The 22,314-nt window shown below is 44.4% G+C and overlaps 1 protein-coding gene across 12 annotated transcripts in view; it reads left to right on the forward strand.

Moving 5' to 3' along the window:
* The window catches only part of Hdac4 (histone deacetylase 4), a 271,390-nt gene that overhangs the window by 178,793 nt on the left and 70,283 nt on the right, over positions 1-22,314 (forward strand). For all 12 annotated transcript variants that reach the window (XM_052750393.1, XM_052750403.1, XM_052750392.1 and 9 more), the window contains 2 exons: positions 13,041-13,161; positions 19,015-19,136. In XM_052750393.1, coding sequence (XP_052606353.1) covers positions 13,041-13,161; positions 19,015-19,136 — 243 coding nt within the window. The remainder of the gene's footprint in view (positions 1-13,040; positions 13,162-19,014; positions 19,137-22,314) is intronic.

Here is a 22,314-nt window from a genome sequence, read left to right on the forward strand (position 1 = left end):
GCTATGAGTCTTAGCTGGGGTCATACTTATGCATTCCTGGGAGTTTTGCACCAGGTTTCTCCCTAACCCTGAAATGATGCCCCCATTAAGATGTCTCTTTCATTACTCTCCCCCTCTGTCCTGCCCCCAACCCACCTCCTGTGCCCAGCCAGCCCAACCCACTCTTTCAAGTTCCCATCCCCCCTCCCACCTCTGCCCCCAGTTTACCCAGGAAATCTCTTCTGTTTCCCCTTCCCAGGGAAATCCATGCTTTCTTCTTTGGGCCCTCTTTGTTATGTAGCTTCTCTGGGGCTGTGGATTGTAGGTTGGTTATTCTGTACTTTACTCCAAATGTCCACTTAGGAGTATGTACATACTGTGTTTGTCTTTCTGGGTCTGGGTTACCTCACTCAGAATGATTTTTTTCTAGTTCTATCCATTTGCCTGCAAATTTCATGAGGTCATTGTTTTTTACAGCTGAGTAATATACTCCATTGTGTATATGTACCACATTTTCCATATCCATTCTTCTGTTGAGGAGCATCTAGGTCATTTCTAGGTTCTGGCTATTACAAATAATGCTGCTATGAACATAGTTGAGCAAGTGTCCTTGTGATATGATTGAGCATCCTTGGGCATGCCCAAGATTAATGTAGCTGGGTCTTGCAGTAGATTGATTCCCATTTTTCTGAGATACCACCATATTGATTTCCAGAGTGGCTGTAAGTTTGCACTCCCACCAGCAGTGGAGGAGTGTTCCCCTTGCTCCATTCCTCTCCAACATAAGCTGTCATCACTGTTTTTGATCTTAGCCATTCTGACAGGTGTAAGATAGTATCTCAGAGTCATTTTGATTTGCATTTCCCTGATGACTAAGGATGTTGAACAATTCTTTAAGTTTATCTCGGCCATTTGAGATTCGTTTGTTGAGAATTCTGTTTAGGTCTGAATCCTACTTTTTTAATTGTGTTGTTTGGTATTTTGATGTCTAGTTTCTTGAGTTCTTTATATATTTTGGAGATCAGCCCTCTGTCAGATGTGGGATTGGTGAAGATCTTTTTCCATTCTGTAGGCTGCCGTTTTTGTCTTATTGACAGTGTCCTTTGCCCTACAAAAGCTTCTCAGTTTCAGGAGATCTCATTTAAAAATTGTTGATCTCAGTGTCTGTGCTACTGGTGTTATATTTAGGAAGTGATCTCCTGTGCCAATACATTCAAGGATACTTCCCACTTTCTCTTCTGTCAGGTTCAGTGTGGCTGGATTTATTGAGGTCTTTGATCCACTTGGAATTGAGTTTTGTGCATGGCGATAGATACGGATCTATTTACATTCTTCTACATGCTATCATCCAGTTATACCAGCACCATTTGTTGAAGATGCTTTCTTCTTTCCATTGTATAATTTTGGCTTCTTTGTCAAAAATCAGGTGTTATTACATGTCTGGATTTATGTCAGGGTCTTCAATTCGATTCCATTAATCCACATGTCTGTTTTTATGCCAATACCAAGCTTTTTTTATTACTATAGATCTATAGTAGAGCTTGAAGTCAGGGATGGTGATACCTCTAGAAGTTCCTTTATTGTATAGGATTGTTTTAGCTATCCTGGGTTTTTTGTTTTTCCATATGAAGTTGAGTATTGTTCTTTCCAAGTCTGTGAAGAATTGTGTTGGGATTTTGATGGGGATTGCATTGAATCTGTAGATTGCTTTTGGTAAGATTGTCATTTTTACTATGTTAATCCTACATATCCATGAACATGGGAGATCTTTCCATTTTCTGATACCTTTTTCAATTTCTTTCTTCAAGACTTAATGTTCTTGTCATATAGATCTTTCATTTGTTTGCTTAGAATTACCCCAAGGTATTTTATATTGTTTGTGGCTATTGTAAAGGGTGATGTTTCTCTGGTTTCTTTCTCAGCCCATTTATCATTTGTATATAGGAGGGCTACTGATTTTTTTTGAGTTTATCTTGTATCTCGTCACATTATTGAAGGTGTTTATCAGCTGTAGGAGTTCCCTGGTAGAATTTTTGGGTCACTTATGTATACTATCATGTCATCTGCAAATAGTGGAAGTTTGACTTCTTCCTTTCCAATTTGTATCCTTTTGATATCCTTTTGTTGTCTTATTGTTCTGGCTAGAACTTTGACTACTATATTGAATCAATACGGGAAGAGTGGACAGCCTTGCCTTGTTCCTGATTTTAGTGGAATCGCTTTGAGTTTTTCTCCATTTAATTCGATGTTGACTATTGGCTTGCTGTATATTGCTTTTATTATGTTTAAGTATGTTCCTTATATCTCTGATCACTCCAAGACCTTTATTATGAAGGGGTGTTGGATTTTGTCAAAGGCTTTTTCAGCATCTAATGCGATGACCATGTAGTTTTTTTTCTTTGTTTATATTGTTGGATTATATTGACAGATTTCCATATGTTGAACCATCCCTGCATCTCTGGGATGACGCCTACTTGATCATGGTGGATAATGTTTTTTAATGTGTTCTTGGATTCAGTTTGTCAGTATTTTATTGAGTATTTTTGTATCAGTATTTATGAGGGAGATTGGTCTATAATTCTGTTTCATCTTTGTGTGGTTTGGGTATGAGGGTAAAAAGAAGTTGTCAATGTCCTTCTGTTTATATTGTTTTACAGTTTGAGGAGTATTGGTGTTAGCTCTTCTTTGAAATTCTGGTAGAATTCTGCATTGAAACTACCTGGCCCTGGGCTTTTTTTGGTTGGGAGACTTTTAATGACCGCTTCTATTTCCTTAGAGCTTATAGGCCTATTTAAATTGTTTATCTGGTCTTGATTTAATTTTGGTATGTGGTACCTATCAAGAAAATTGTCCATTTCTTTTAGATTTTCCAATTTTGTGGAATACAGGTTTTTGAAGTATCACCTGGGTTTAAGTTTTCCTTCTAGTACTTCTGTAGGACTGAATTTGTGGATAGGTTTTGTTTAAATTTGGTTTTGTCATGGAATATCTTCTTTCTCCATCTATGGTGATTGAAAGTTTTGCTGGGTATAGTAGTCTGGGCTGGCATCCATGGTCTCTTAGTAACTGCAAAATGTCTGCCCAGGACCTTCTGACTTTCCAAGTCTCCATTGAGAAGTCAGGTGTTATTCTTATGGGTCTGCCTTTATATGTTACTTGGCCTTTTTCCTTTGCAGTTCTTAATATTCTTTCTTTGTTTTGTATGTTTAGTGTTTTGATTATTATGTGGCAAGGGAACTTTTTTTTTCATCCAGTCTATTTGATGTTCTGTTAGCTTCTTGTATTTTCATAGGCATGTCTTTCTTTAGGTTGGGAAAGTTTTCTTCTTTTTTGTTGAATATATTTTATGTGCCTTTCAGCTGGAATTCTTCTTCTATCCTTACTATTCTTAGGTTTGGTCTTTTCATGGTGTCCCAGATTTCCTGGATGTTTGGTTTTAAGAATTTTTTTAATTTAACGTTTTCTTTGACCAATGAATCTATTTTCTCTATCATATCTTTAATGCCTAAGATTCTCTCTTCTATCTCTTGTATTCTGTTGAAGACACCTGCATCTGTAGTTCCTGTTTGCTTACCCAGAATTCCCTCATTTTGTGTTTTCTTTATTGCCTCTCTTTCAGTTTTCAAGTACTGAACTGTTTGCTTTTCCTGTCCCCCCCCCCCCTTGGCTTTCTTTTTAAGGGATTTATTGATTTCTTCCAATTTTTTGTTTGTCTTTTTTTTTATTTCTTTAAGGGAATTTTTCATTTCATCTTTAAGGGCCTCTATCATCTTCAAAAAGTTATTTTTAAGGTGGTTTTCTTCTGCTTCATCTGCATTAGAATGTTCAGGTCTTGCTGTTGTAGGGCCACTGGGTTCTGGTTTATGTTGTTGAATGTATTCTTACACTGGCGTTTATCCATCTCTTCTTCCAACTGGTGTAGTTGGTGCTTGCGCCTATAGGAGCTAATGTACTTCCAGTTGGTGTGGGTGGTGCTTGTGCCTATAGGAGCTAATGTACTTCCAGTTGGTGTGGGTGGTGCTTGCGCCTATAGGAGCTAATGTACTTCCAGTTGGTGTGGGTGGTGCTTGCGCCTATAGGGGCTAATGTACTTCCAGTTGGTGTGGGTGGTGCTTGCGCCTATAGGGGCTAATGTACTTCCAGTTGGTGTGGGTGGTGCTTGCGCCTATAGGGGCTAATGTACTTCCAGTTGGTGTGGGTGGTGCTTGCGCCTATAGGGACTAATGTACTTCCAGTTGGTGTGGGTGGTGCTTGCGCCTATAGGGTCTGCTGATGTTGCTGGAGAGGGCTGTCCATGGGGAAGATGCTCCGGTAGGTGTGGTTGGGTGGCAGCAATGGTGGTGCAGCCTGCTGGCCTGCTGCTGGGGTCTGCTCCAGAGCAGTGGAATTCCACCAGAGTTCAGGGCAGGGCCCAGCTGCCTTGCTGACACTGAGATGGGAAGGGGAGGGGCATAGGTTATGCCCTGGGGGTTAGGGCCTAGAGATTGGGGCAGTTCAGCCTGAAGCCCAGTCACTCACCTGTTCTTCCAACGGGTGTGGGTGGCACTTGTGCCTATAGTTGCTGCTGGTATTACTGGGGATGGTTGGCAAAGGGGAGGAGGATGGGTCAGTGGCTGGGAACAGAGTCCAGTGGGCGGCCTGTGCACTGGTCTCTCTCTCACCTGCTGTCTGGCAGCTGGAGTCAACACCAGAGCAGTGGTGTTCCACCTTACCATATTTCCCTGCTCTTGGCACTTAGTGTTTTCATTGAAAAGTCTGGAAATTGGTTATTGCCATCCATACGTGTCCTGGGTTTATCTGATACTTGGACTGACTCTGTATCCTGGTGGTGAGATGTGATATTTTACAGCGTTGATTATTCCTAATCCCTTAGTATTCTTTGGACCTTTCTAATTTTTTCTTAACAAAATTTTAGAATTGTATGTGCAGGAGACGTACATGCACTTTAGCAGTCATATTTCAAGCCATCTGATTGGTTTAACACTATTGTGCATAGCTTGGTTTTGCAGTTTTGAAACATAATCAGCAACCTGCTGATTCTATGCCCAATAACCATGCTAAACTCATGTTCTAATTATCAGCAGGGTGGTTCAGGTTTTCAGCCTATAGAAGCACATCATCCATAAATACTGGCAGGTTTGTTTCTTCCCTCCCAGTCACAATGCCCTTACGTCTTTTCCATCTTTACTTGACTGACCTAGCTAGGATTCCCCTAGAACGATGAGTTAAAGATGGCGGTCTGGCTCCCTTTTGTTGGTGCAGGTCACATTTTCCAGAGGGACTGTTCCTTGGCCTATTTGTTTTACCAAGTTGCCTTCCTTTGCTAGTTTGTTACGAGTGTGAATATGCATGGGTGCTGATTTTTATCAGATATTTCAGTACCTTTTGGAGGTGATCACGTGATTTTTTTTCTGACATATTTCGTTAATGTGGTAAATATACCTGTTTCGATAGAAATTCCACCTGACATTTTTAGAATAAATAGCCTCTCTCACCTTGATCATAAAGCATTATCCTTTTTTATGTGTTGCATGCTTGGTTGGCTCATATTTTGTACATCTGCAACTATATTTGTAAGAGATACTGTCAGCATTTCCCTTCTTGAAAGGCCTTGCCAGGCTTGGCATTATGGCAGTGATGCTCCCAGGCTAAGCTAAGCATCCTTTTTCTCTTTGGTCTGTATGAACTGTGGTGTTTTCCCATTTTACATCCTTGGCATGGGATGTCTGCACCTTCTCCTATTGATGATTGTTTGGTTTCATTAATTTTTTTCTTTAGTCTCTCCAGAGGCTTTTTATCAGTCATGTTAGTCTATTTAAGAATCTAGCTTTTGGCTTTATGGAAACAGTCTGTTGAATGTATTTCTATTTCATTCATTTATAGTAACCTTATTCTTTATCTGTCTTCTGTTTTCTTTGGGTTTGTGACTTTTCCTGCTTTGTGAGTTACATATCTTAATGATTGATTCCAGCCTTCTCTTCTGAAATCTGAATGTAAAGCTCTAAATTTTCCTCTAAGAACAACAGTATCTGTATTCAGTAAATTTTCACACATAGTCTAATATTTGTCTTTAAGTGATTTTTTCCATTTGTATTTAATAGAACTATTGATATGTTTGTACTTAAGTGTGTCGGTGTACTTTACAAACCTCAATTATCTACCTCTTGGCATTCCATTTTTTTTTGCTCTAGATTTGAATGATATAATTTTCCTTTTCTCCTAACTTGGAAACTACTATTCTGCCATTCCTTTATTGATCACAGTTGTGGGTACTACAGCCAACTTGACTCCATCACATCTAATCTCACTTGAATTCAAAAGTGTTGTGGATTCATTTAGGACTCACACTCCTATTTACAAGTTGAACTCATCTCCACATGTGAACTTTTACCTGTGATGATGTTCTGTCACAATTTCTTTAATGGAATCTAGTGGTGATGAATTTTTGTCTAAAATGTTATTTCCCTAGTCTTTGAAAGTTAATTTTGCTGAGTATAGATTTACTAGCTTTGTATTTATTTTCTCTTAGCACTCTGAAGATCTTATTCCCTTAAAAAATTGCTATAATTCGTATTGTTCCTTGCTCAGAGATAATCTATTTTTAGCTGGCGACTCTTAAGAGTCTCTGTAGCCAGGTGGTGGTGATGCACACCTTTAATTCCAGCACTCAGGAGGCAGAAGCAGGAGCAGGTGGATCTCTGTGAGGCCAGCCTGGTCTACACAGTGAGTTCCAGGACAGCCAGGGCTGTTACACAGAGAAATCCTGTCTCAAAACCCAAAAAATAAAGAGTCCCTCTCGCTTGAAGTATTTCTCGGATATACTTTTAACTGCAGTTTTCTTTGTTTTCCTTGGGATTTATAGTCTTATATTATGATTTAATATTTTTATGAAATCTTAGAACTGATTATTCTCACCTTTTGTCTCAAAAGAAATACTGCTTTTTCCCTCATTCAGTGTATCTGAGACTTTTAGTTGCACACATTAAGAGCCATTTTTCTATGACCCCTATGTTTCTTCAATTTGCTTCCTTTTAGTGATTTATTCTGTTCAGATGTCTAGTTGTACTCATATGAAATTTTCCAGTAAACAGTAAACTGCTGTTACACTCAACTGATGGATTTTTCACTTGCTAGATAGCTAGTTTCACATTTTTATTCGGATATTTATAGTTTTCATGGGATTTCTGCCATTTATAGTCCATTATTTTAGCATAGCTCCCCTGGCTGGCTCTCTCCTCCCTGATGCTTGCCGGTCCCTTCCTTCTGTCGCCCCCACCATTGTCAGAGTGTCTCAGCCTAGTGCTGGTCTGAATGCAAAGCTGAGATGGGGTTCAGGACTAGTGACACACTAGCCTAGAAACTGGGTTTCCTCTTTGCTTTTCGAAGTTGTCCACATGCATTAAAACATTTCAGAGGTGAGTGTCAGGCTACTTAAACACAGAAGGTGTACTCTCCGGGGCCTGCGTCAGAGTCTGTGGGGCTTCCTGGGTCCTTCCTTCCCATCGCAGCCTAGATTGTGTTGCCTTGGCCCCTTGTGCCACCTGTTCTCTCATCCACGGGTACCTACAGAGAAACGGTTGGCCGAGGTGGTCCACCCTCTCTGTCCAGCTTAACTCTGTGTCCCAGGTCCCCCAGTGTCCTGGGCTGCCAGCAGAGGCTGTAGAAGCCTGTAGGTCTCCTGCCCACTCCTAGCAGGTCTGAGCAGGTCAGCCTGCTCGAATCCCTGAAGTGGTTGTCCTTGCAGTCAGTTGGCCTCCGCTCTCTGGACTCCCTCCCCTCGGCTCTGTTTGTGGTCTGCATTTGTCGGGATTGAAAGAACAGGTTGAGATTTGGAGGTTTGCCTTAGTGCAAGCTTTAGGTTGCACTATTGACATCTTGCCTTTAATGACTCCTCATTAGATTAGAAGTATTTACAAATGGGACTTTCCTAAAACAAAGTCCTTACGTTTTCAAAGGAATTAAATGATGACTGTCAAGTAAATTTAATTCACTTGAATTCACTCTCAAGTTCATCTTTAGTGTAAAGATTGTTATTATGCCAAATTAACTCTAAATTTAAATTGGGAAGTAGTTTAATATGCCAGTGTAATTTTGTATATTTTTTTAAATTAATGGTTTCAAAACATATATTTTAAGTTTATTGCTAATTTACTCTCTTGTCAGTTTATTTCTCTAATTCATGATTTCTAAATTCTAAGAAATTGTTTCATGCACAAAATTAACACTTAGAATCATCAGTAATGTGATGTTCCACTCTTGAAATGTGAAAATATTTCATCTTTTACATTTTACCTGATAGAATTTCAAGGTAGTTTCCTTGCCGGTCTTTGGAAGGAAATGCTAAGCCTGAATGATGTACCCAGCCAGTGTCACATCTCACTCAGTGGTGGCCTTTGGGAGCAGATACCTTAAAGGCAACTGAAGGCCTTTCCAAGGTGAAGTGCAGACCTGCTGGGATTTACATGTGGCATTGGTGCAGATCTGGCCTCTGTAATCGACTTTGCTGACACTTGTTCAGGCCATCCACTCTAGTGAATTGACCTGAAGTGAACCTGAGGTCAGGAATCTCATTTTCAGACTCCTTAGCAGCTCTCAAGTGCAGCCAGTGCTGAATGCTGAGGTCTAGACAAGCCTTACGGCTCCAAGTAAGGCGGTTCATGGCCTGCCTAGTACTCTTCGTGGAGGGCTGCCTTCCACCGAGAAGCCGTCACCCAGTCCTCATAGGAGTCTGTGAGGGACTTGACTGTGTACATGCAGCGTGGTACTGCCCGACAGAGTGCATGCACAGATCCCAGTGCCACTGGTACAATGCCCAGGCTGGACTCATCCCAGCCTGGGACTGGCCACTCCCTCCCTCGTTTGTGGCTCATGTGTGCCTCAGTGTGTATCCTATTTACTGGATTTGTTGTTGTTGTTGGAGTAGGGGAAACAGTGGTTATTTATCAAAAGATTACAGTTCAAATTTTAAACATTAGCCAGTCAATCTGTGCTACAACCAACCAACAAATAACAATTTTTCTAGTTGCTGAAAAGCATCTCGGTCTAAATTACTTTCTCAGAGTTTACGAAAATGGTCCAATAAAAATATTATCTCAAGGCTCACAGAATACTACTTCAGAAAACATCTCAGGTCTGTTTATGAGTCAGAAATGATTTCTGTGCTGTGTGCTAAGCTCCGCCCTTTGTTGACCTGGTGTTGGAATGTTCTCAGCTGCACTCCAGTCCCGTCACAGGCAGCAGCCATGGGTTTCACTTGGTGGATTTGGGTGGTCAGGTTTTATTATTAATAATAAACTGCACAGTTGAGTCTTTGGCAAGCTTGCATGAGCTTCGAAGCCCTAAGAATGTGGTCCTGTGGGGAGAAGGCAGCCAGCAGACCAGCACTGGGAGATGCTCTTATGTCGAGCCTAGCCGCTCAGCCATGAAGGGGATTCTTGTTTGTGCCGTCAGATGCAAATGACAGGAGGCATCTTCAGTTTGTAAACATTTGAAAAACCAGTGCAAAGTATTATCTTCTTTCTTCAGGTTTTGTTTAACTGACTTTATTCAATATTTAATGAATTGTGTATATATTTGTAAACATTTACATTGTTAAACATTTATTCTTAATCATGCTGCAGTTTACTTATTGGTAACAAATAATGAACTTCATTTGACCCAAGGTGGGTTCATAAGAGTACATGGTATTTTCCCTCTCAGGTAACAGCAGCATTACCTTTGCCAACCATGTTCCCATTTGGAGACATTTGGAATCTAAGGTAGCCATTTAGTTCCAAGAACAGGAAGTCTGTCCTCTGAGCAGAGTGCAGATAGCAGGGCACCGTGGTATGCCTTTGGCTGCAAGCACAGCCCTGATGGGCAGGCGTCCTCACTTTGACCCAGTTTGACATAAGGCCAGGCTGGGTGGTACTCGGTGACGGAGTACTTGCCTGGACTCTGTCTACAACACTGCAGGAGAGAGACACAGATGCAAAGGCTGGGGTCTGAGGTCGGCCACCCAGTCCTGAGGGTGACTTGGTCCTATTTGTGAGTCCGTGCCTTCCCCACAGGAGCAGAAGCCAAGTTGTGCCTCCATGACGGACTGGTCAGCACTGTGCCCAGCCTACTGGGTTGCCAGCCCCTGCTGTCCCATCAGCCTCCCTAAATATCCCATTGCCATCCAGGTCTGTTTCTTCTCTCTTTCTACATGTCTTGACTGCTTGCTCAGACCTCACCTTGGTGCCTGCTGGTGTGTGAGCAATGTTGTCACCACTGGCTGGGATAGCGCTGGCACCTCTCAAGAGCTCTGAAAATCTGTGTGGTAGATAAGTGATAATCAGGATGGATATGGTTAAAAGAAAAAGAAAACAATTTTGTTGTCCATTTATTATGTTTTTGATTCTAGAACATTTCCTCTATTAGAGAAATATGTAGAAAGAGAGCCTGAGCCAGCAGTAGGGAAACAGTAGGTTGTACAAAACTTTCCTTTTAAATTCGTATTGTGGAACCCAAGAACCAAGATGATTCCCTCTGAACTTGAGAAATTGTGACTCTGCACTTGCTTTGATGGTGTCATCTGTAGGCCAAGTTGGTGTTGAACCTCAAACCCTGAACTTCAGCCTTGCCACCTGGCTGCTGTCCCACATCACCATTCACCCAAGTGATGCTATGGAGTCAGGATGAAGGTGTAGCTTACAAGGACCCCAAGGCTCAGCCAGGGCCATCTCCGTGAGCACTCTTGGAATCAGTAACTGCCGTAGAGTCTCCCATTTTCTGAGGAGGAGTGTTAGTGGGTGATGGTTTGTAGAAAGTTACAAGCCTTCCTCATCATGCATACCGAGAGCTCATTGCTTGCCTACAGCATTTCCTGTCCCTCATCCTTCTGGGCATCAATTTGGAAAGACCTAGAGAGGTGGCCATGTAAGCCACTGTTGTCAAGCTCGCCACTGATGTCATCACCATCATCTGGTCTGTCAGCAGCATCCTCCATAGCATTAAAAAACTAATAGTTTCGTCACTGTAATGGTGATATTAAGTTTGCCTTATATCTGGACTTGCGTTCATTTCTCTTTTCAAGAAGCTCTTCTGTGGACTTGCTCTCTGCCTCCACCACAGCACAGGGCATTTCCTTTATTGCTGGTTGTAAAGATACTTGATGTGTTTGCAGGCATTATCCTTTTCTTGGTTTCTACTGCTTGTGTTTCTGTTCAGTGTTAACTTGTTGCTTTCAGGAGTATCTAGGGGTGTCACATGTAGAACAAACATTTCCACAAACACAGGATCCTTCCAAGTCCATGCATTGACAGACAGTTGGCCTAGAGTGCAGGTGACTAGTGTTGAAGTACAGTGGTTTCCTGTCGTAGGGCCTGCAGGTCCTCTCACCCTCCGTGTCTGTAGAACAGTGCATCAGCCTGGGCAGTTGGTCTACTGTGCAGGACCAGAGGGCGTGTACCCAGCCAAAACTCTGCCTTGGGCACGTGTCGAAGGTGAGAAGGAGACCGTCTTTCTCTGTGATAGTCGCCACTTCCAGTCCATGTGCTGAAATGGCTCTAGAGCGTGCAGAGTAACAGGAAAACGATACTAACAAACCCAGGACCAGAACAGAAGGCTGGCTGAAAGGATTGTCTCTTTGGTTGGTGGTCTTGGGGATTGAACCCAGGGGGTTTGCTAGTGCCAGTCAGGAGCCTCAGCACCCCCACCCCAAATGATTATCCAACTTTAGAAGGAAAAGTCAATGGCAGAGCTTTAAAAAACAATGAAGCAGGAAGGCTGTGGTATTTGGTGACAAAGGAAAACCCAGAATAGACTTCGTAAAAAGTAGTGTGGGGTCATCAGACTGTCCAGATTTTAACAGGAAATGAGACTAGGGCATATGTGTGCCCTTGACCTCTCCAGACCTTCACCTTACCTCTGGGCCTGAGAATACCTGCTTATAGTTTTCTTGTAAGTTTAAATGTGTAGGCTCTTGATAAATTATAAATGCAGCCTAACAACTCAAGTGACTAGGACCTGTCCACAGACCCTTCAGCTTAGCCACCCCATCACACACACACACACACACACACACACACACACACACACACACACACACAAACATGGCAAGGCAACTCCTGGGAAGAACTGAGCCAGGAGATGAAGTAAAAGCCAAACTAGTATAGTAAGTGTAGGTCCCACAGCTGTCCAGAGCTCCTCAGGGTACCAGTGGAATGTCTGCATGCAAGGAGCTAACCCTGAGTTCTGGGAAGAGGGTGTGTATCCCTGATGCCTGATGGATGGGGCAGGGTGTCAATGTGTAGAGACATTTCTGAAAATGTGTTACAAAATATCTTGAGGCTGTTTGTATGACAGGACTCTACTGGTCCTATGTGCTGCATGAAGTGTTGGGGACCACCCAGGACGGTACCTGAACACTGTACGATAGTATTCAGAAGGATGGGTGGACACAGTACTGAGGTGTCTAGCAGTAGATCTGTGGACCACAGGCTGTGCATGGCAAGTCTGGGCGCCCATGTGTAGTCCATCTCTAGGATCTTGCAGTTTTCTTCAACACAGCTTTCAGCAACAGTTACCATATCACACGACTTCCACCTGAGGGAAATGACAGTATCTGCTTGCCAAAAGAGTGTGTGGCACCAGGCAGAGGGGGACAGAGGTGCGCTTGACACTAAGGAAGCCATACACTGTAGTGTGTGTAGGACACTGGCTACCAGCTTTCCAGTAGAACAGGCCTTGTCCCTCTGGGCAGCTGTAGGAAATTCTGTTTGCATGGAACTCTAAAATAGAGTTTGCTGCTTGTTGGGTAGAAAGAGGAGCGCCACCGTGCTTCAGCACTTGGCTCTGATATTTAATGCAAGGCTATGAGAACTCCCTGCAGAAATCAGTTGCGTTAGCTAACAGAAGCCTTTTCCCTGCCGCATCTGTGTTTTAGTAGAGTGCAGTCATGCAGTGTTTGGATAGAAGACCTCCCCTTAAAGCTTCCTGGCCTTGGGAGAGCCGTGCAGAGGAGATCCCTCTTCCTGCCTGTACCTTGTACTCCCTGCCTTACACCTCTCCCCTCCTCCTCACTCTGATATTCCTCCCAGGTGCTGTGGCAAGCACCGAGGTGAAGATGAAGCTGCAGGAGTTTGTTCTCAACAAGAAGAAGGCGCTGGCCCACCGGAACCTGAACCACTGCATTTCCAGTGATCCCCGCTACTGGTACGGGTAAGTGACTTATTTGGGCCTGCTCTTGGGGTGCATGGCATACTCAGCTCTGTGGACAGCTTTGAGTGGACCCAGTTTTTCAAAGACCTAATATAGGGGTGGTAGAGATGCTGAACCCCAAAGCTCTGTAACCAGATCTGAAGGGAGGAGGTCTGGGGATGGTGTCACTGTCAGCCAGATGAGGGGTGGATATCTTCAGAGTACCAAGTAGTATTCGTGGCAGTGACCAGTCACTATTCTTAAACACCACAGGAGCCACTTGCAGAGGACTAGTATCCTGATTATCCACTGTTGCTTACTGAGTTCTAATCTAATGCTTAGTCAGAGTCTAACAGCACAGTAAAGAAACCACTCTGATACACATGGAAATGGATGCTCCATGGTTAAGGGGATGGGTTTTATTGTGGGGGGGGCGGGGGGGGTCAGAGGCATCTCTAATTGTCCAGAGCAAAGAGAAAAAGAAGTAGACTGGACAGGGCTGTCTTCAGGAGAAGCAAGAGTGAGGAGGGTAGGGGTGAGTGTTATATTATATAGAGAAGGAGGAGGAGCGGGGAGGGGAGAAGGGCCTGGAGGCTGGTGTGGACTTTGAAATGCATAACAAGTATAAATAGGACTGAAGGAGCCTGGAGGGCAGCATGGGCTTTGATATGCAACAACAGGTATAGTCCAGTGCTGGAAATGATTCCTTTCGTGGGCAGAAACCTTTTCACAGGTTCCTAAGGCATGCCGACTGTAGGCTTTTAGTGGTCCTTTGACATAGTCCAGCTTGAGCTGAGCCTTTACTGTCATTTTTAATATATACACCGCCTTTTGGGGAGTTGGAGTTTCCTTTGGACCTGACAGCATCTTTATGATCTAGATTTGGACAGAATTGGGAAGAAATATCAGCCTAGGCCATAGCATGCATAGTGGGCAGACCAAAGCAGGACCTTGTCTCTGCTGTGAGATACAAGCAGCTAACTTGTTCAGGGTAAAAAAGGCTTGGGTGGAGGCCCTGCCAGCATGGGCCATTTGTGGTGTAGTATAGAGCCCACTGAGGAGATTTGGCCGGTTCTCACATGAAGCACATGGCTAATTTGAAATTATGTTATGTTGCTCTTAAGGGTCATTCCATTGCTAGAAAGAAGCAATAGGGTAGTTTCCTACATCAAAATGTAGTCATTAATTTCATTCGAGGGAAAAAAATATCTTTTAGAAAAGATATTTTGAAACTAGAGTTTCAAAATGGACAGCTGTTTCTACTAAACCCCTCTGATCCCACTGAAGTGGCACATTTATTTGTATAGATGACCTCTGTTACTACAACACAACCTGAGGAGGAGCATTTGTACAGTGAGGCTCTTCATCGTCCCTTACATGCTCTGTGGCTGCATACACTGCAAATCTACTAAAGCAGACTACTGGTCTTCATGTAGCTCAGAAGAGGCGAGGAGGTGGACCATGAGGAGTAGTGATGAGTGGTCATGAGCAAGAGGGCCCTTGAGAAAGGCAATGTGAGGAGCCAGAGAAAGCCTTAGCCTGTGGTGTGGTCTGCAGCCTCCGCTGGAGAGGTCAGCCTGGGCTTCTGCCATGCAGAGGCTCCACTGTCCTACATTTACATGTAGGTGTAAGGATGGTCAGGGAAATGCAGCCAAGGATAGCAGTTGGGATGATGATTTGGGGGTGGACACAAGGATGCAAGCTGGAAAGGGCAGCAGGGCCAGACAGGGTCTAGGAGAGATAGCGGGACCTGGAAAGGGAGAGCTGCCTAGGGCAGGTTGGTACCAACTTGTTAAAAGATTGTCCTCACACCAGGGAGCAGGGGGAGCCCCTTTAGAGGAGAAGAAGATGGAACAGCTCAACTTAGGGACTAGGAAGTTCAGTGGGGGTGCTGTTACAGGAAAATACAGGACTCAAAGAGGCACCTCTGCAGAAAGTGGCGTTTGTGAGTTGAGTTACAGCCCCAAGAGGGCAGTCACAGTTGTGTAGACTGATGGGACAGCTGAAGCAGAAAGGGGTGGGGAGAAAGGCTGACAGGAACAGGGGCAGTGGAGGTAGATGTGGCTGGGAGCAGAATTCAGCCAGCAGGAGCCTGCTACAGGTGAGCAGTTATAGAGAAGGGAATTGGGTACATACTGAGAGATTGAAGGTATAATTCCAAGAGGGGAGGGGAGAGTGGGAAGCCTTTTCCCAGAACTTTGTCCTGAGCAGGATGCTCCAGGGAGGTCCTAACCTGCACAAGACCCTCCCACAGTTTGGGAGCAAGCTGGCTAGAAAGGGCAGAACTTGATAACCAGACACACCATCCAGGAAACCAGCTTGTTTTTATTGAGTTTGATAAACATGTAAGGATCCTGACCAACCATCATGGAAGGACTACTCATGTGCAGTGGCTGATTCATTGTAAGACATGTTGGCAGAACACAGTCTTCAAGATAAAGAGACAAACCACTACCCAGCTTCACACATCACGTGGTGATTGCCAGTAGCAGTTGAAAGACAGTGAGGTCTGAGCATGAGGGCCAAGCTGACAAAACTTCTAGAAGGAAGCATGAGGGGAGGGGCTTCTTTCCAGCAGTGAAATTACCCTTAGAAGTTGAAGTGTAACAGCTGGTGAAGTCTCTTCTTCAGTGTCATGAGCTGTGAGCCCATTACTGGAAGCAGTGAGACAGCATCAGCATTTAAAGCAGCTCTTTGAAAGGCACCTTTGAAAAAAGGGCGAGTGATCGATTAGAAGGAAACCCTTCAGTGTGCATCTATAAAGTGCTCGTGAAGCTGCAGCAGCTTAGCATGCATGTGGCAAAGATGGGAACAGTTATGCCACAAAATAGGCTGTGTGCGTTGCCATCCCATTGAGATGCCACTTCTCACCTATAGGGCTAGCTAAACTTTTAACAGATCAGGGGTGGCCAGGTGGGGTGGCCACTCCTGCACAGATGGCTGGAGGACGTTAAGTGGTAGAGTCCCATTGGAAATGGTTTAGCAGGTTGTAGAATGATACCCAGCAGTATATTTTCTAGTATTTGCCCAGGGATGCAAGTACACACCCAGGCTTAATCTCTGTGGTCCTAGCCGCTGAAATAGAAATGACCCAGAAGCCCATAGCAGGTGAAGTGGCCTGATAGGTTGGGTCACCATGCACTGCAATTGTGCAGCAGTGTGGAAACCTCACACACAGTGTCCTTAGGCAAGGCAGACGCATAGCCACCCCTTACCACTCTAGTCATGTAAAACTGGACTCAGCAAAACAAAGCTGGAGAATCACCAGCAAAGGGACAAAGGGGACAGTCTGGAATTGGGACTGTTCAAAGCCTGATTGGTGGTGATAATCCATGGAGGGTGGAGAGCGTCCACAATTTGAGCCTTAAAACCTCTTCTGAGCCTGCACAGTGCAATGTGGTTGTCCATGCATTAGCTCCCAGGTCTGTGAAATTGAGGCTTGCAGAAAATTCAGACCACAGGATTTCCATGAATAAGCTTCATGTTAATTATATGTTGAAATAGTATTTTTATATCTCAGGTTAAGTAGAATACTAAAGTTAATTTCACCCATTTTTTTCCCTCATTTTTATGTAGTTACTAGAAAATGTAAATTACATGTGTAGCTCACACATTTCTGTTGGAGTGATGTTACACTTGATTAACGAGTTTTATTTATTTTAAATCACTGGTATAAATCTGATATAATAGGAAAGGCTAGTTGTTGATAGAATTTAAATGCTTGATTTTGTGTTGTTTTAGTCCACATTCAAGGTGGTATTTTGAAATAAAACATCAGTATTTGTTTTTCTATCTGAAGTTATATGAGAACTGCCCTTATTTTATTTATTTATTTATTTATTTGTTTGTTTGTTTATTGATTGATTGATTGATTGATTGATTGATTGATTGTTTCCCTGGTGCTGGTGGTGCTGCTGGGAATTGAACCCCAGGCCTCACAAATGCTAGGCAAGTACTTTTCCACTGAGGTACATCCCCTACCCCCAGAGATTTCCTCTTTAAAAAGGCCTGGTCAGTGAACCAGCATCTTCCTGCCAATTTTGTCTGCACCCTAGGCTAGAAATCAGGGAGAATTAGAAGCTGTTCTGTGATCCTAACCTTTGGAATATGAGGGTATGTGAGTCTGTGTGTGTGTGGGGGGGGGAGTTGTGAGTATGAACTTGCCCGGTGGTTATGTTAACAGGTGTCAGTGATAGTGCATGAGGTTGTAGGAGTTACGGCGTGCAAACTTAGCCAGGGAGAGGGTTTTGATCTTGGCCACACATCTAGATCCTTCCTTGGTGAGTTTATTCCAGGGTGAGCTGAGTTGGCCTGGCATTTAGAGGCCACACCAAGACTATCTGCTGGCATTTCTTCCCAAGTGGCTGCTTGTTCCTGGCATGCAGAGGGAGAAATGCGAAGGACCATGGGTAAGGGGGCTGCTCCTTACAAGTGAGCTGGTAATGGGAACATGAAGGTCCCCTTCTGTGATATCTAGACTCCCACAGAGGCCCCACTGGCTGTCCAGCACAGCTGCCAGCTCCAGCTCTGAGAATTGTTTGAGAGGACAAGGAGGTAAAAGTGCTGAGAGCTGTGGGCCTGGCCTGAGGCAGGTCATCCGTAGCAGCCTCGCATTTCAGCTCACTTACAGGCTGGGCAGAAAAGTGGGTTTAATATTGACAGCATCTTGTGGGATGAGATCAGTAAGAGGAGATCTACTGGATCTGGAGTTACCAGTTTCCAGCTGTTCTTCAGTAGGATGAAACTGTCCTGTCATGAAACATAAAAATGGTATTGTGTTTATTACATTTCTTTTAATTCCCATATTTAAATTATTTTCCTATAGTTTACTATCTTTTTAACCCATACATGTGAACATACACACACACACATACCATCTGTTTGTAGGAAAGAGAAAAGGGGTACCATTGTAACTTAGCATTCAGGTCTTCAGGGATGCCCTCTTAGATTTGTGTCTGAGAGTCCCTTCATCCATTCTTCACATTATATGCTTTCAAATATCTAAATATACACTTGTGTATGTCTGAGAGCTCCCACTCCAGGTTCACATAACTCCAGATGTGTGGGTGCCGAGTACTATGTATTCACATAAGTCATTTGGCAAAGTCTGAACTAGAAAGTGGGCAAATGCGTTTTGAGCCTTTAAGCAGATCTCCCGTCTTCAAGACTACAGAATGTTTCATGTTCTCAGAATTCAGAGGAAAGCTTGACTAAAGGTCATCTAGGATGGCCTCAGTGCCCTAGACTTACCCTGCAGCCCAATTCCTGCCTCCTCCTCTTCCTCCCCCTCCTCCTCCCTGTTCTGAGCATTCATCCACTTGCAACCTTTCCCATTTGGCCGTTTTTAGGACTTTAAGTTGTGCATAGCAATTAGAAGTTCACTTCCTGTAGTAACTCCCAGGGTAGAGATTTGAGCTGCTGCTGAATTATCCCAAAAAGGAGACAGCTGGGGGATTTGTTGTAGTGGATGTGAGTGGTGGACATATTCTGCACAAGGAAAATCCTCCAGGGGCCCTGTGCTTGAGGAGACAGACAAATGTGGGCATTACCAGCACCTGCTAGTGTCTGTGCTGACCCCATCTCACTGCCTGCAGCCTTTCTTGTTATTTCTCATGCCTGGGCCCACTGATCGTCCACTGCTTGCACCCTGAAGACAAACCATCTGAGGACGTCGGAATCGCAGAGGGCAGGTCTGGGCAGAGAATGGGCCATAGGGCACACAGACAGGGCTGTGGGTACTGTTGCGTGTTTTTTTGGTTTACTCTCACCTCACTCCTGGACAAGAGGGGCTAACAAAAGGTCATGTTTCAGAATTTGGTATCCCAAGGCTTGGGATGTCTGGGCATGCTGATATCTGTCTTTGCCTTTTTCCAGGAAGACACAGCACAGCTCTCTTGACCAGAGCTCTCCGCCCCAGAGTGGGGTGTCAGCCTCCTACAACCACCCAGTCTTGGGAATGTATGACGCCAAAGATGACTTCCCTCTTAGGAAAACAGGTCAGTGTGCAGTCTGCTGCCTGAGTACCTCCATCCTGGCTGCAGTCCAGGGACCCCTGTTGAGCCACAGGTAGTGCTTTGGCATCTTGTGCTAATTTAGGGTAATGGCTTTTGCATTCAGACACTCTTTTTAAAATGACCCTAAGCTTCCCTATTTGATTGATCCCCAAAGCAATGAGTCTCATACATGTACTCCTGCAGTGTAGAACTTGGCCTCATCCCCAGAGCACCTTGGGTAATCCCCTCTTGGTAGTATGCTCTACAGTCCAGAATAGGGTAGTTCCAGGACTAAGACAGTTCCTGTGGATGTGCTGGCTAAGGGCAGTGAGTGTGTAACCCTCTTTATGGCCTTTGGGTAGCACCCAGACAGGGATGATCAGGGTACCCAGAGTGAAGGTGTGCTGGGTCCTGCAGGGACACCCCTGCTAGCCCACAGCTTTGTGCATCAGCTCTCTATGGACAAAGGCTGTAAAGGGGAGTAGACTGTTGTCAAAACAAGGGGAATATGGTAGATCACAAGACAAGCCAGGACACTCTTCGTTTTCTTGGGTGATGATTGTGGAGGACAGGGACTTAGAGAAGGGCAGAAGAGGCTGGGGACAGTGCATTGGGGTGGCAAGAGAGAGGTGGGCTTTCTGAAGGTTGCTCCAGAGGGTGTGGAGCTACATAGTCTCAGCCTTTATGGTGGAGGTGTAGCCTCAACCTTCAGAGCCGTGCAGGGCAGTTCCTTCTGGGCTTCCTTCAGAAATGAGGTTTGAGGGGCATACCTGCTTTTACTGAGCAAGTCAGTGAAATCCCAAGTTTCTCTTAGCTCTAAGCAAGGCTGCACTAGAGCCATGTGTAGTGACTTCTTCACAGGCATCACAGAGATGAACAGGCTCACCTTTTACTCTTTCCTAAGCTAGGAGGTTTCAGAGGACACTGAAGTATGATTTGGCAGGCTTTGAGCAAACAGAAACCAGGGACTGGTCGTGGAATGGAGGGACATTTTAGCTCGGCCTAACCAGGACTTGACTGATGTTTGAAGTGTGTGAAATAAAATGGCCATGTCAGGTTTGTCCCATTTCTGGTGGATATGGATAGGGTCTTGCTATAGAAGGATGAAGACACAGCTTAAATGCAGAGTAGTCAGCTCTCACCAAAGAATAGACCCTCCTGAAGACACCCGAGACCACTTCCTCCAGAGGTCAACAGGAAGAGACAGTGCATGCCTCTGTCCTGTCTAGCCCAGAGCACTAACTCAGCAAGACTGCAAGCTCTTGCCCCTCTCCTGCAGATGGTGTGGTAGTGCTCCTAGTCTCTTGTAGTGCTTCCAGTAACTTGTAGCATACTCCCTGAGAGATTGTCAGAACAGAAGACAGAACACTTACATCACTAGCCACTGCTGCTCACCACAGCCATGTGGCCCTCATTGGTTGTCCATGGGGCCCTAAGGCTTCTCCAGGAGTTTCAGTCTACCCACATTGGTCCTTGTGCTAGGCTGCATTTCTCTGGGGACTTTTGGAAGCCAAGCCACTGCCGTGTTGACTTCTAGCCTTGTCATACAGCCCACCTACAGACCCCACACCCTGAGAATAGAGGAAAGAATGCTTTTCACACTCTGGAGAGACTCCAGAAAACCTTCATTAAGGTTTGGTTACATTCCAACTTTTAAGAGGCACCACCAACTCATGAATAATATTAGTAATAAGGATTCCAGAGAAAGCATTTAATTTCCTACAGTATTCAGAGAAGTGGCCTGCAGAACACTGAACATGGCTTCTTCCAGCCCTTGATGTTGCCAATGCTGAGCACACCTCTGTGTGTTTCTGATGAAGTGGGGGTATGAAAGACACAGTGAGTGGGGTTAACTGCATGAGGTACCATGATCAAGTTACAATGACAGTCTCAAATAACTCTGAATAGTTCCTGCCTCTGACTTGACACTAACTTATGTTGACTTTGCGTATAGTTTGCCCATCTCAGTCCTTAAAGGATTTTAATCTTTATACAAAGTGAAATAAACCCTTAGCAATCTTGCGCTGCTTTCTTCTGAACTCCAGGCTTATTTGCATAGGCCTTGCTGGGCTCCCTGGGATAGCTGCTCACACATATGCTGTGTCTGTCTTCCTTCTCTCGTGAAAAGAGCATGCAGCTTGCCTGAGCTTTCTCATGCTCAGAGCTCAACTGTCTGAGTCCATCCCCAGCTACTTCACACATTACTGGCTTAGGAGACCCTCTTACCTCCTCAACCCCCAGCTGCTCTGAAAAGCAGTTGAGTGAGTCAAGGAAGACCCAGAGAAAGACTTTGCTCCATATCCTCCAGCTGTTAGATGGTCTGGACTCCTTCCACCCCGTGACTTGTCCTACCAAGCCTTCCCCTCAGCTCTCCTTAGCAGAGGGCCACATGCAAATAACCCAGCTCAGTAGCCCAGGCCTATGGCATCTGTGTGCACCTGATGATTGTCAAGGCCCTTGGCACCCCAGGCCCTGCTGCCCTCGCCTTTACCTGCTTCCAGGAGCTCGGAGCGAGATAGTTTTCCAAATACAGGTTCTACTGTCAGTTCTGTCCCATAGCCCAGCTCTGACTTCCTATCAGAGGCCTCGTTCCTTTCTATATTATTGACAACAGTGGTGTCTCTGCTGCAGGGTCCCTCTTCTATCAGAATTCTGCCTGTAGTCTCAGGGAGGGTGGAACCTGGTCCCTTCCCACTGCTTCTGGGTACCCTAAAGAATTACCTTCAAAGCTGGAAAGATGGCTAGGTGCTTAAGAGCCCTGGCTGATCTTTCAGGTTCAATTTCCAGCACCCACATATCAGCTCACAACCATCCGTAACTCCAGTGCCAGGGGATCTGATGCCCTCTTCTGGCCTCAGAAGACAGTGATGCATGTTACTAACATATGGAGGGAAAAACACTCATTCACATAAAAAATAAATTAAAATAGAAAAATATAACTAATTAAAATGTTAAGTTATCCTTACTGGATCTTTAAGGCCTTTTTAAAGACACTAACAGTGATTTTCCACACACTCACAAAAGCTAAGGTGTAGCAAGGACTTGATTGGATCACTGATACATACCCTCATTGACAGGATCCTTCCTCCAGTTTGTGCTTGTTCTGGCCCATTTTCTGTTGCAATCACAAAATCTCCAAGACCAAAACAAACAAACAAAAATGCATAGGGAATAAAGAGTT

Source organism: Peromyscus californicus, unplaced genomic scaffold (genome assembly GCF_007827085.1).
Source record: "Peromyscus californicus insignis strain IS unplaced genomic scaffold, ASM782708v3 Scaffold_21__1_contigs__length_65335640, whole genome shotgun sequence".
In the NCBI taxonomy this organism is placed as follows: Eukaryota; Metazoa; Chordata; class Mammalia; order Rodentia; family Cricetidae; genus Peromyscus; species Peromyscus californicus.